Below are 13,168 nucleotides of genomic sequence, written 5' to 3' on the forward strand. Positions count from 1 at the left end.
ACTTTTTTCGTTTCGTCCCTCTCAAGATTATCACCGCAGCTGCAATGCAATGAATAAAGCGGCCGCTCAGTAGCACCCCACTGCTCAGTAGCACTGTTCAGCTTGTGCAAGCGGCAGCAGCTGTTGTTCTTCACTGAAAATACACTTGCGCCTCTGTCAGACCAGATCATCCCAATCGGAAGCAATGCTTGTATTTTCTTGATTTCATCGTCTTTGTTTGTGTGTGTTTACAATCCATTGAGTAGTCATTTGTAATATTTTTGTTGCATTGAAATGAGCTAATTAGATGTTTTTCTTTTTCTGTCCCTTGGATGGATGGATATGGACATGCAGAGTGCATTATGAGGAGTGAGGAATCGGTGGGATGTGCGATGGCCTGCGTCGCCTTGTCCTAGATGGAGTCGTCGTCGTCGATGAAGGAGCGTCAGCGGTGGCGGCCTGAGGAAGACGCCGTCCTCCGCTCGTACGTCCGGCAGTATGGCCCCCGGGAGTGGAACCTGGTGGCGCAGCGGATGAACGTGGCCCTGGACCGCGACGCCAAGTCCTGCCTGGAGCGCTGGAAGAACTACCTCCGCCCCGGGATCAAGAAGGGCTCCCTCACCGACGACGAGCAGCGCCTCGTCATCCGCCTCCAGGCCAAGCACGGCAACAAGTGGAAGAAGATCGCCGCCGAGGTGCCGGGGCGCACCGCCAAGCGGCTCGGCAAGTGGTGGGAGGTGTTCAAGGAGAAGCAGCAGCGGGAGATCAGGGACAGCCGCCGCCCCAACCCGGAGCCCAGCCCCGACGAGAGGGGACGGTACGAGTGGCTGCTCGAGAACTTCGCTGAGAAGCTCGTCAAGGAGAGGCAACAACTAGTGGGAGTGGGCGGTGACCACCACCTCATGGCCGCGCCCATGCTGCCGCCATGGATGTCGTCCGCCAACGGCGGCGCGGCAGTCGCTCCGGCCCCGCCGACGCCCTCGCCGTCCGTCACGCTCAGCCTCGCGTCCGCGGTCGCCGCGCCTCCGGCTCCCGCCGCGCCGTGGATGCAGCAGCAGCAGCAGATGATGGAGGACGGCGGCGCGGCGTTCGGGTACGGTAGGCCGCCGCCGCCTTCCACGGCCATGATGGCGGAAGCTCCTCCCCCTCCTCTGGCGGAGCTGGCCGAGTGCTGCCGGGAGCTGGACGAGGGGCACCGCGCGTGGGCGGCGCACCGGAAGGAGGCGGCGTGGCGGCTCAAGCGCGTGGAGCTGCAGCTGGAGTCGGAGCGCGCGTGCCGGCGCCGGGAGGCCGCGGAGGAGTTCGAGGCCAAGATGCGAGCACTGTGGGAGGAGCAGGCGGCCGCCGCGGAGCGCCTGGAGGCCGAGTACCGGGACAAGGTGGCCGGGCTCCGGCGCGACGCCGAGCTCAAGGAGCAGAAGATGGCCGAGCAGTGGGCGGCCAAGCACGCTCGCCTCACCAAGTTCCTCGAGCAGGTCGGCTCCTCCTGCCGCCGCTGGTCTCCCGGTGACATGAACGGCCGGTGACTGCCCCGCCGCGGCCATTGCTGGTTGCTTTCTTTGTTGCACTCCCGACATCCAAAAACACAGCGATGGCTTGTTCGTTGCACATCTTTAGTTTTCTGTTTCTTCATTGGAAGCTTCACTTCTCTCACTCTAGTCTAGCTGATCAGAAATGTAATGCCGTTGCTACTGTCGTAATTTCACTTCTTTTCGGCCAGTCTTAGATCATGCCAATTGTTCATCGTTTCTTAGCAATAAATAAGCATTTTGAAAACAAGATGAGTTCAAATCAAAATTATTCGATCGTGGTCATCAGGATGAGACTTGTACGTACAAAATTCTCAATTCGATTTCAGTTGATGTACTGAGCAAATGCAGTAGGCCAGTTTGAACGACCAAATTTGGAACTATACTCTTGGCATCAAGGAACTATATTTTGGCATCAAGTTCAACTACGGGTACGTCTTTATCAATAATAAAGAGGAGAATTTCACATCAAAAAAGGTCGTCAGTATGAAAATCTGCAGTCAGAAACTGTTGGCTGTGTTCTCCATTAAATGGTATTCATCAATTCAATCAAAGCGCTGTTTAATCAAGGCAACATATCGTAACTCAGAACATAACACTGCAGTCTGGAAGACAGGAGAAGCTCTGTTGTCACACCAGCTGCTTGATCAGCTAATCAAAGATCTGTTTTAGCCTAGGCTGGCTAACATAAACTAACTAAGCCTGGCCCTAGCAAGTACTATGTCATTTTAGTTCCATCTTTCTACATGTGATATACTCCCTCCATCACATGAAAGTTGGATGAGATTTGTCTAAATTCGGATGCATCTGAACACCAAATAGCATCTAGATACATCCAAATTTTGACAAATCTCAGACAAATTTCATGGAAAGGAGGGAGTATATCATATATTAGTAGCTACATGCAGCCAGAGAACTAGCTACACATCAAGTGTACTAGCTTGAGCTGTTGGCTGATTGCTCCCCAGAAAACATGCTTCCACTGGACATCGCCGCGGATCCCGACTGAGCAGGAGCCACACCCCGGCTCCTCTGGATCTGTCTGAGCCTGAATATGTCTCGGGGCATCGCTCGGTTCTGCGCCGCTGCTGCTGCATCTTCTTCCTCTTGCCCTGCATAATTCAACACCGATTAGACTACGGACCCAAAATGTCCCTTCATATTTGTGTTGGTTAGACCGTCCGTAGTGAACTATAAAACTTCAACATGAATCACTTGTAAATAGCTCGAAAAATGCCCTTTGAGCTTAACATGCAAACATAACATCGGCTTTCTGGACAGCAAAGATTGGAGAGGGGAGGGAGAGTACTTTCAATGGCCTTCCTTTTCGTGGGCTGCCCATCTCTTGGAGGTCTATGAACTGATCCATTCTGGTTCCGAGGACCCGAGAGGTCAGTAGTGGTAGCGCCAGGAACCGGACCAGAAGGTTTGCCAACATCAAGTCCTGCTGGCAATGTGCTTTGCAGTAGGACGCCAAGCACAATGTCTATATCTGGTGATGGACCTGTTAAGAGAAGAATACAAATTCAGCACAGCAATATTTTGGCAGATCAATATCCAAGATTGTGATTTTTTATTTCATAACCATGTTCTCAATTAGAGAATAAAGAGCATGCTCACAAGTAGTTTAAACTACTGAACATTTCTCAACCAACACACTACATGCACCAAGCCTATGCTAGTGTCTTGATTAAGCATGGACCGGTTCCCATGCTCTCAATATAATAGCATCTGGCAAAGATTTTAGAAGGTGTTTGGTTGGTGGGTTTGTAAAGTTATCTGATAACGCTGGTAACAGGTACTGTTAAATCTTGTTTGTTTAGTAAGCTCTGTAATTTGATAAAACGGTATCAGATCCCTCCCCTGTGCAAATCCGTTTCCAGGACATAGCGGGTGTAATCAGATCACAATAACACCATCTCTCTCTCTCTCTCTCTCTAGCTTATCGCCTTCTTCTCCATGACATTTCCGTCCATGCTTCAGACGCCCGCCACAGGCAACCACCTTGGTCTTCTCCTTCCCCAGCCTCAAGTGCCCGATCTCCAATTTCCCCCAAGGCATGAATGATTCTATCCCCAGCTTCCCTCGCTCCGCGGATTCAGAGATCGCCCCGGTCGATCGCAGTGTCCTACCCTTATTTACTGGTGAGAGGCCTGGCTACTCCTTCGATCAGATCTAAAAAGTTGCGGCTCCATTGAGATCTAAAAAGTTGCGGCTCCTTCTGTGTGTCTTCTTGATTGAGATCTCCCGAATTGTTCCTTTAATTAATTGAAAATTTTCAAACAGTTTGTGAACTCCACGAACCAACTACAGGCTTTACCAATGTCGTAACCAAACAGTTTACGTTATTTGTCGATACCGTTTACATTGAAGGTGTCACTCGATTACGTTTCCGTTTACATCGTTCTTAGTGGCTATGCAAGAGATGACAATGAGTACTCATGCAGTCATGCAACCGTACCTTCAATAGCAGGCAAATTCGTGATGAAGGACATTATTGGTGGAGAAAGCATTTTGAATATATCGTCAACCTCCTTTGTGTACCCACTGGATGTGGCTGTAATCACTGGACCTGATAAATTAACAACACTGCCTCATGAGTGAGATAGGCAAATGCAACTGAACAGTTGATGCAGTTACAACTGGAATATCCATGCATCCGGTTCTTTCTCATCAAATAACTATGCATCCGATTTTCTATAAAAAATAATAATTATGCAGCCATTCATACCTTTTATCTGTCTAGGATCATAAATAATCATTCGAGAAGTCTCGGGACGAACAACTCTTGCAGACAAGGGTAATAACTTTGCATTCGCACCAACCCCAACATTGCCTTTATCTGAGCCAAAAATGTAGGTATAGTCAGCAACCACTTTACTATTGTTGCCAAAAACAATTAACAGATAGCAGATTACCTAAGGTAGGGCCAACAACACTAGTTAGCATAACTGACTTGTCACTCTTCTTAGACATGTTCTTTGCAAGCCACTGCGATATCAACACGAAGAAAGCATTACACGCAAGATTTGTCAATGGAAACCAAACATGGACTCTGAAGTTCCATAAAAATATAGCCCGCATCAGAAACATAAAGCAATGGCGCAATTGCATTCTTTGGCCAAATTAGAAGAGAACTTGAGGGGTACATCCAATTTAGGTATAATATCAGTACTAAATGATGTCATCCAGCTTATTATTTATGGGCATGCTTGAAAAGCATGTCCTGCAATTGTTGCTGTGAAGTTGCAAATCAATGCCATGTGTCAAAAACACAAATGTATCTTTTACGCAGATTCAATGATTTTTATAAAGTTCATAGTTCATTCAATAAGGAGTCATTCAGCGATCAGGGAATCAAGAAGGCATGTTAGGCTTAGAAATACATGGCTAAGGCAATTTTTTTGATATAGAATGGTCAATATACCTCCTGTCTTGACAGATAATCCAATTCTTTTGATGAGCATGGCCAAAGATCCATATAATTATATCGAGAAACAATGTCATATAGTGTGTTCTCTAACGACGATAAGGCATCTTCTGATGTCTTAGATAAAGCCTCCTTCCTTCTTTGTTCCACCTGAGAAAACAAATTTTATATAAATAAAAATCCATAAAAAAGCTGCAGTTTTTTCCCAAGAAAAAAACTCAGAAACATAAAAAAGGAAATGAAAACGGCTATTATACATGCGTTCATCTGCAGCAACTGACCATACAGTGAATTGGCCAGGTAAGGAACAAGAGCATAAGATGATAGTACAGAACTGCAAATACAAAAATAAACAGACCCTCCTTTGGTTTCGAGCTTTTGCAAAGTTTGCTTTTGTTTCCAAAATTGACAGAACCATAGCATGGTCTACTGCTCTCTACCAAACCTGGCAGGAACCTTAATTGCTGTACATGCATATTATACTATTGCCTTATTCCTTTAGACGAAAGTTTTGCAGAACAAGTGCTGTAAGGTTCAGTAGGTGGCAATTCCAAACCAAAGTATTGAGCAGGTCAGTTGTAAGACCTCAAAGAATGTAATTGCAATAGGTATCATCTACTACTGGTGCCAAGGAGAGCATGGACAGCAGATTTGAAAGGGAGGGAACCCTCACTAGGACTTAAGTCATTAACGGTTAAATGCAAACATAAGAAACTCTTATTTGCAACTTGCAATTAACAACCTAACAAATTAGATTTACTTAAATATAAACCATCTAAAGATAAAATGCACTCCAATTCAAACTAATGCAATGATAACATCCATGTGCACTTTGCTTAAATTTTCGTACCTTTAACATGCTTGACAAATCCCCGTAAATCTGCTCAAATTGAGCGAACCGTTTCCATACCTACAGGAGAATAACAACATATTCAGACAACTAATAGACAAACATATGAATCTATATCTATATCTATTTGCATGTTGCACCTCTATAACAAATATCCAACAACATGAGCTCCCGAGGCTATGCCGTGCACCACAAAAAAGGTGGAAATGCTCTATATTATTGCTATTGCTGCTGCTGGGAGCCTGGGACACTAATGCCAATTAAGATATTTTCTGAAAAGTGCGCATCACCTTCTCATAATATAGAAATACTGAGTAACTTGCGATCAAATAGAACAAAATATTTACCTCTACGGATTCCTCAGGAGGAAGTAAGCTCAGAGCTCGCTCAAACAAAGCACGTACATTTCTATCATCGTTTAAGCGACACAGGAAGTCGGCATATCTGAATCATAGCAAGAGTCTCAATAATTAAACAATTTGACTTGTATTTAACGTGACTGAAATGAACCCTTTTCAACTGCCAATAGATGAAAACAAAATAAGTAGCATAAAATAACTAGTCGGCAGACATTTGGTTCATGCTCGTGAACCAAAATACAATTAATTTAAGTTTTTGTTAAGCTGAATGGATACTTACTCAAGGACGTATCCTGGCTCTTGCATAAATTTCTTTAAACCAGCTTCAAAAACATTTTGAGCCACCTACATGGGAATGCTATTTAGCAGATACTACACGTACACGATAAGTGAGTAACTGCAAACTGGAAGAAGCGACATTAATACAAGTGAAAAACTGCAGCGTAAATTAATATATTAGACCTTATTATTCAGCAATTAAGTTTTCATTACTATGATGGCAACTGGCAGTTTGAAGTATGCAAGTTACGAATTGCACCTTTATGGCCAACCAGGGGCGGAGCTGTAGCCGGTGCTACCCGGGCAGTAACACCGTTCCAGCAAAGTTTATAAAAGCGTACACTGAGTACAAAGGTCCAGCTAATAGAAAGTCTATGAGAATCAGTTGGCCTACTGCAGCACATGGCCCACTGGAGGAGTTTGCTTGGTGGGTGGTCTCAAGAGTCTCCGTTTCTCCCATGCAACACACATTCGATTGTCAGCGATAGCTGATGTCCTAGACTCCTAGGTCACAACATCCCTTCCACCTCTCTCGCTCTTCTTTGTCTCCTCTGAAAATGTCAAGTGCTGCGACATCAATTCCCCCTAGAGCGCAGGTCTGCCGCTCTGTTCTGTGTCCTCTCCGACGATCCGCTTCCTCCAATGCGCTCATTCCCCAATTTTCAAAAAAATCCATCTATTTTGTATCTGGAATTTTTCAAAGATTTTCAATTGTTATTTTATTAGAGTATGTGTGTTAGTGTCATGGTAATGTATGTTTACTACGATTTTTACATGCAATAAAATATTTTTTGCATGACACATAAGTTAGCACCCGTCTTGCTTCGTTCCTGGCTCCGCCACTGTGGCCAACTTATACCCCATGCTATTTGCAGGCAGGGATACATACTAACTGAGGGAAATTCCAGCAAAAACTAGGGTGCCGGCATCAAAGACCACCATTCTAAGCAGGTCTAAGTGTCCACCTCAACCCTCTGATAATCTTTACCAAACCCTTTTCGATGGTTGGTAAGGTACTTCATAGCACAAAAAGAAGGGTATGCCATGCCTACTTGATCCTCTCTGCATGAGCTGGAAAACTAACTGAGATGGACAGAATACAAAAGGACGTTCCCCTAAGTACCATGAAAGAATGGATGTAACTGCATTGTACCAGTTAGGATGACAAGTTACCTGGCACAAAGTTCCAAAGGTTTAAACTAACAGTGCTTGGTAAAGGAAAAAGTGTATGCACATATGTCATCAAGTTAACAACCTTCGCATCTTTGTCGAGGCAAAATGACATTGTAGCATAAGCAACATACACATGATAGGTGCAGCTTGGCAACTTCCGAGCTTCCAAAAAGTACTTGCGAGCCGCTTCAATGCCTTCAGTTCTCCTTAGAAACCGAATAAACTGCAATACAAATAACAGAACACTAAAGATACCAGACACTGTAGCCATAATCATGAGTACATGTAAAATAGTAATGGTAACAAACCTGAATATGTGCAAGTGATGTCATGCTTGCATTTTCAGCTACAAGAGACTCATATATCGTCTTAGCAGGCTGCAACGCATGCCATGTCAGAAAATTAATGATCATCTTAAGAGTACCTGTAAAAGTATGCAAGTGCTCAGATACACATTGTAGAGAAAAATCAAGCAAATAAACCTGAATTGCCCCAATAGACTCTTCCAGTTCAGCAAAGGCATATTTTAGTACTTCAGAACCTACAAAAAGTAATAGGCAAAATAATCAGGTCCGGAAATGAATAAATGCTACAGTACATTTCAGTTAAAACAGCCATCTAAAGTAACTAGCGTTGTACTCTAGTACTCACAACTCAGTGCAAACATGACTGGCATTTAAACTGGAGAATTGTTATGATAACAAAATAATTAGCAAAAAAAACACAGAATCAGTTGTACAATACTGTGGATACGATGTCATTCATGGTGTGTGTCTGGAACTCTGGATGATGAATTAATGTTCATTTTACCTAACATTCAAATTATTATAGCCTATCACATGAAGTTGGAATTTAGTAGTTACGTCAGTCACAGAATACACATAAGTAACTATGACGAGCTGCTACCAATCCGAATCAGACAAAATCTTGCTGATCTATTGACAAAGTTAAGAGTTGCTGGTTATATCAGTACAAGAGATAAACAGGAACTAGGAGCAGCAGCTACCAATCCAATTTAACAACACATCAGGAAATAAATAAGCCTCACACTAACAATCATTGACTACCGAACTGGATATCAACACTGTGTGCACGCATGAATACATTCACGCAGATCATTAAAAGGATCGCATAGACCAAGATACAAGTATCTGTCTTTCACGCATGCATATGATCGAATGTATATAATTACATATATAATACGAGGGTATATGTCTTGATCTAAGATGTGAACTGAACAGTGACGAATTCTGACATATCAGCTCTCATCACATATTCACATAGTTGGTCCTGGGGATTATAACTTGATATTCTCCTTAGAAATGTGTTCAGCCTTCCTGGAAGTTGTACTTAACTTTCCTTTATATCATCCTAGGGACTGCCGCCCCAGAGTACATACCAATTACCAATCAGTTATTTAATTCCAGTCAGTCAACATTCTTTAGGTGAACTGGGATTGGGCCTGATCCAGTTCAAATTAGTAGTAAAGTTTAATGCTCATCGAACCCTGGCTCATCCAAACAGAGCTAAGGTTGTTAGATATAAGCGAATCCTTTATCGAACCTTTTAAGTAATAAAACACCCTTTATCGAAAAATATATATAAACAAATCAAGAGATCGAACAAGAGTGAAATCGTAATTCCATAAGTTTGTTTTCCTGCGGATCTTTCCACAATCCTGATAGCATGCTCACAATCTCTCAGTAAATCAGATCGACACTAGCTTCCAGGAGGATGCACTGACTACAGAAGTGGACATCACAACTGAATTGATCAAGAGAATTTCGCAGGATATTCAATTACCAGGGAGTGCTTTTACAGCGCGCTGAAATATTTTGATTGCAGAATCCGTAGAACCATTCTTTGCATGCCACGTAGCATAATCATACCATACATCAGGATGATGGTAAAGATACATTAGGCACTGAAAGTAAGAACAAGTCGTACACTTGGTTAGTATGTCCCCATTGTAACACCCAAAGACAGTCATTCACTTTGAATGCGACCAATGTACACTACACAGGGAAATTAATCTTGATGCCCCTCTGTTCATAAGGATATTTGTGACAAACAAAGAATATTTCACATGCATATGAAGCCGCAATGCTCAACCACGATATAAATCTCCACGACCATAACCATATCGAGCTGATATCCATAAGCAACATTCTGATTATCGCAATCAAATTGATATGGTTATGGTCATGGAGTGGTTGAGCATTGCACCTTCATATGTATGTGAACTATTATTTTCAATATCTTGGGCAAGAAAGCTCAAAAAACTTCAACCACAAAAGAAAAAAAAACTATACATGGCACGTTTAGACATGCCTCCATGTGATCAGTTGACCACAATGTATCAGAATGCCTAACTGGAATACTATGCCAATCATCACTATTTCAGAGTGAATCCAAGTGTACAGACAGATGTTGGCTTACTTGCTCATAAGTAAATGTAATACGCCTATTAGCAGCTGCAGCATCGATTCTTTGAGGGTTCCCCCTACAGTAAACAAAATACTTGTGTTAGCAGAAATGTGGGGAGTAACCTCAGAGAGAACTGAGTGGTAGAAGGTGACAAACTGATATATCAAGTTAGAATTAAGAAACATGGCATACTCAATAACTTGCCCCCATAGGATCTAATCCAGGAAATAAAGAGCTCAAGGAGAGGATGCAGATAAATTAGGGAGATGATAAGCAAAATATAGTCTTCTAGGGCAGAGGAAAAAAATGAAAAACAAAGATTACCTGCTCTAAATCTACATTCTACAACAAAGAAATAAAATGTCCCTTAAAGAATTAGAACAAACAAAAATCTTCTGCTGAAATTTTGAATCATGATTACACTTGCATATTTGACACAGATGTTTACTCACTTCTCAAATGTCAGAAGTCTTTTCCATGCCATACACTGTTGCTCTTCCTGTCAAATAGATTAGCAAGTTACCTGCCAGTTAAATACTGGTCATGCATCTACCACTCTACCAGAATACATAACAAAATAAATGTACTTTTCAAATACCTATTCAGTGGGCATGACCAATAAACTAAACAAGATGATAGAATAAAGCCGAGTATGGAAAGAGAAAACATTAGTTTTAAGTCTCAAAGCATTTCAATTGTGTTCACTTCAAATTGATACAGTGAGTTGTTTATTCAAACTAAGAAGATATCTTTTAGAAAACTACCTCGTTCAAAAATCGATGATATTTTCGAAAGGGTGCAGTCAAACTTCTCTATCTTTGGCAACTAAAATATGAAGGTGCAGACAGTATCACTAGGTTTGCGATTGAACATACTTTTACTGTACTTTTTTACAAATTTACTACCATATTCATACAAAAGGTAACGTTTAAATTTGTACACTGGAGTGGGGGAGTAAGGATGTTGAAACTTCAGGTAGAGGTAGGTCAGTTCGACAATGAGATAGATAAATCTTGTCATCCAGCTTTTCTAGAACACCCAATTGCTAAGTTTGCAATCAAAAGACACGGTTTTGTTTTACCCTACTGTTTTCCCTACAAGAATCAACAGTGACAATAAGAAAATGGATAAGACAACTTGTACGACAACTATAATCATGAATTTTTGTAACTGAGAAATAGAAATAATTATCAACAAAACATAACCATTTTGTAAAAGTCAGTATTGTAGACTGCCACACCTAATGTAAATCGGCGTTAGGGCCTGATCAACCGTTTACCTTGTAGGAGCCTGTAGAGGGGATGGCCAGCATGCTCCAATCGATATCGTCAATGTACTTCTTCCGTTCTCTATATACCGCCCTAGCACTGTTAAACTTTGGTTGATATTCAGATAGCAAGCCTTTTGCCTGGAAAATGGATATATTACGATGAGTCTATATGAAATACACACAAGACAGGGTTTGCATTGTCTTGAGATTTAATAAAATAAAATAGCAAAGTATGTGGAGTTCAGTAAACACTACTGACACATCAATGTACTGAAACTGAAGCTTCACACTAGGGTTTGAATGTTTGAAGTTTATATGCTAACTGCTTATAAAAATGACCGAATGATCCAAATGTAAACGCAATTACCAAGGTGCGACTAACGGAATTTTCAAAGTTGTCATAATCCTTCCACAGCTGCTCGACATGACTAGTTGGGACCAAAATTGCCTTCTGGTATACTTTCCTTATAGTAGTCATGCGGCGTGACTCATCCTGGGGCGTCACAACCTGAATAGTTTCAAACAAGGAACCGCAAATAATTCAAACACGGTTACATGAACACAATGCTTGAACAGGAAAATGAAGAAATACAAACCGGCATTGATTTCAAGAATGCAATGTACTCCATCCAAACAGGGCCAGATGCAACATCATTGCCTGGCAGAATGAAGCTTCTTAGTTCAAAAATCCACTGCAAAAGTGGCACAATACAAGGCACTTGCCTATTATCAGAGGTCAGCGCTTGCTAGAAGTTTTTATACTTACCAACATAGTTCAGCATGAAGTCAAAAGCCTTTTTTGTTTCTTCCAGACCCTCAGAGCCCCTTTTACTGTTTACTCTTTTAATGAAGTTGATGTAACAACGCCTGCAAGTTACACCCAACCCTATAAGCTAATGTCAATACTGGAGTTGCTGGCAAACTGGAAAAGTTATTTTGGGAAGAATATGTCAGTCATAACTAAGAGCAATACGAGGTGCACACTCATCGTTTATGGATTCACAAAACAATGAAGGTGAAATGAAAGAAAAGTGACACCCCGCGCGCGACATTAAGGGAAGAACATGTTAGAGCGACAATGACGGAATTTCTGGCCTAACGAAGAAAGCGAACTAGGGCATGTGGACATATATATCATGATAATAAAATGTGGAATCCCCTCACCAGAGATTGATGTGAGGGCAGGTGAGCAAGCATCTGCTGAATATCTGCTTGGCAGTTTCCTCGTCGTTTGCGGCAATGTAGGCTTCAACGTACTGCTTCCAGTACTTCACCTGTACGCATATTCAAGTCTCAGCTCCAGAGGATTGGCAAAGGGGTAAAGATAGAGCAGCAGCACAGACAAATGAACATGTGGTGGAAAGTTCAAGTGGACTCACCGCGGTGGGGAAGGTGGCGAGCAGCTTCTCGTAGATGGGGGCGGCCTCGGCGATGGGGAGCTGCTGAAGGAAGGGAAGGGAAGGGCAGGGCAGGATTAGCTCAGGGAACTCGCCAGCATAGGTCATCCCGGTCAGAAGGGGGGAAAGGGCACGCGCGATAGAGAAGTGAATGGGTGGTGATTGGGCTTACAAGTGCCTCGTTGGCGAGGATCTCGGCGGCCTCGACGTTGTAGATGTCCATCGCCGCCGCCCCCGCCGGATTCCTGCACGAAATATCAGGGGGGAATCAGGTGCAAATACTGATAGCCGGTGAGGGTTTTGATTCGATTGCTCGCGGCGAGAGGGGAGAAAGAGGGATGAATCGAAAGTAAGGTGGTAGGGCTTACCCACGGAAGAATCGCAATCAGGCTGGAGGAACTGGGCCTCCGCTCCACGCCGACGAGGAAGAGGGGGTCTGAGCGACCAGAGGTTCGAGCCTTCGAGTCGGCGGAGA

General features: G+C 43.1%; 2 protein-coding genes across 2 annotated transcripts; one reads left to right on the forward strand and one right to left on the reverse strand.

Annotated features, from left to right (window-relative positions):
• The first annotated feature begins 413 nt into the window (after window positions 1-413).
• LOC124651626 (protein rough sheath 2-like) lies at window positions 414-1,505 on the forward strand. The gene has a single exon (XM_047190676.1). It carries the CDS (start codon window positions 414-416, stop codon window positions 1,503-1,505), a length of 1,092 nt encoding a protein of 363 aa, XP_047046632.1.
• A 628-nt stretch (window positions 1,506-2,133) lies between these two features.
• Window positions 2,134-12,927, reverse strand: LOC124652982 (cleavage stimulation factor subunit 77-like). The gene is made up of 22 exons (XM_047192033.1): window positions 12,866-12,927; window positions 12,676-12,738; window positions 12,461-12,570; window positions 12,063-12,163; window positions 11,893-11,954; window positions 11,664-11,804; window positions 11,306-11,434; window positions 10,479-10,525; window positions 10,039-10,102; window positions 9,403-9,523; window positions 8,082-8,140; window positions 7,908-7,976; window positions 7,682-7,822; window positions 6,428-6,492; window positions 6,136-6,232; window positions 5,789-5,848; window positions 4,936-5,088; window positions 4,427-4,499; window positions 4,240-4,350; window positions 3,970-4,080; window positions 2,818-3,012; window positions 2,134-2,620 (listed from the first exon to the last, which is right to left on the reverse strand). Exons 1-22 carry the CDS (start codon window positions 12,914-12,916, stop codon window positions 2,445-2,447), a joined length of 2,199 nt encoding a protein of 732 aa, XP_047047989.1. The 5' UTR covers window positions 12,917-12,927; the 3' UTR covers window positions 2,134-2,444.
• Window positions 12,928-13,168: the final 241 nt, after the last annotated feature.

This window comes from Lolium rigidum, chromosome 5, assembly GCF_022539505.1.
Source record: "Lolium rigidum isolate FL_2022 chromosome 5, APGP_CSIRO_Lrig_0.1, whole genome shotgun sequence".
Lineage (NCBI taxonomy): Eukaryota > Viridiplantae > Streptophyta > Magnoliopsida > Poales > Poaceae > Lolium > Lolium rigidum.

Bases quoted from the DNA above. Each gene is read 5' to 3' on its own strand.
- LOC124651626 (XM_047190676.1), top strand. From the start codon at position 414: ATGAAGGAGCGTCAGCGGTGGCGGCCTGAGGAAGACGCCGTCCTCCGC.
- LOC124652982 (XM_047192033.1), bottom strand. From the start codon at position 12,916: ATGGACATCTACAACGTCGAGGCCGCCGAGATCCTCGCCAACGAGGCA. The intron at 12,164-12,460 runs GTGAGGGGATTC...TGTAACTTGCAG, and splicing joins TGCCCTCACATCAATCTCTG to GCGTTGTTACATCAACTTCA. The intron at 6,233-6,427 runs GTAAGTATCCAT...GCTATGATTCAG, and splicing joins GAGCCAGGATACGTCCTTGA to ATATGCCGACTTCCTGTGTC.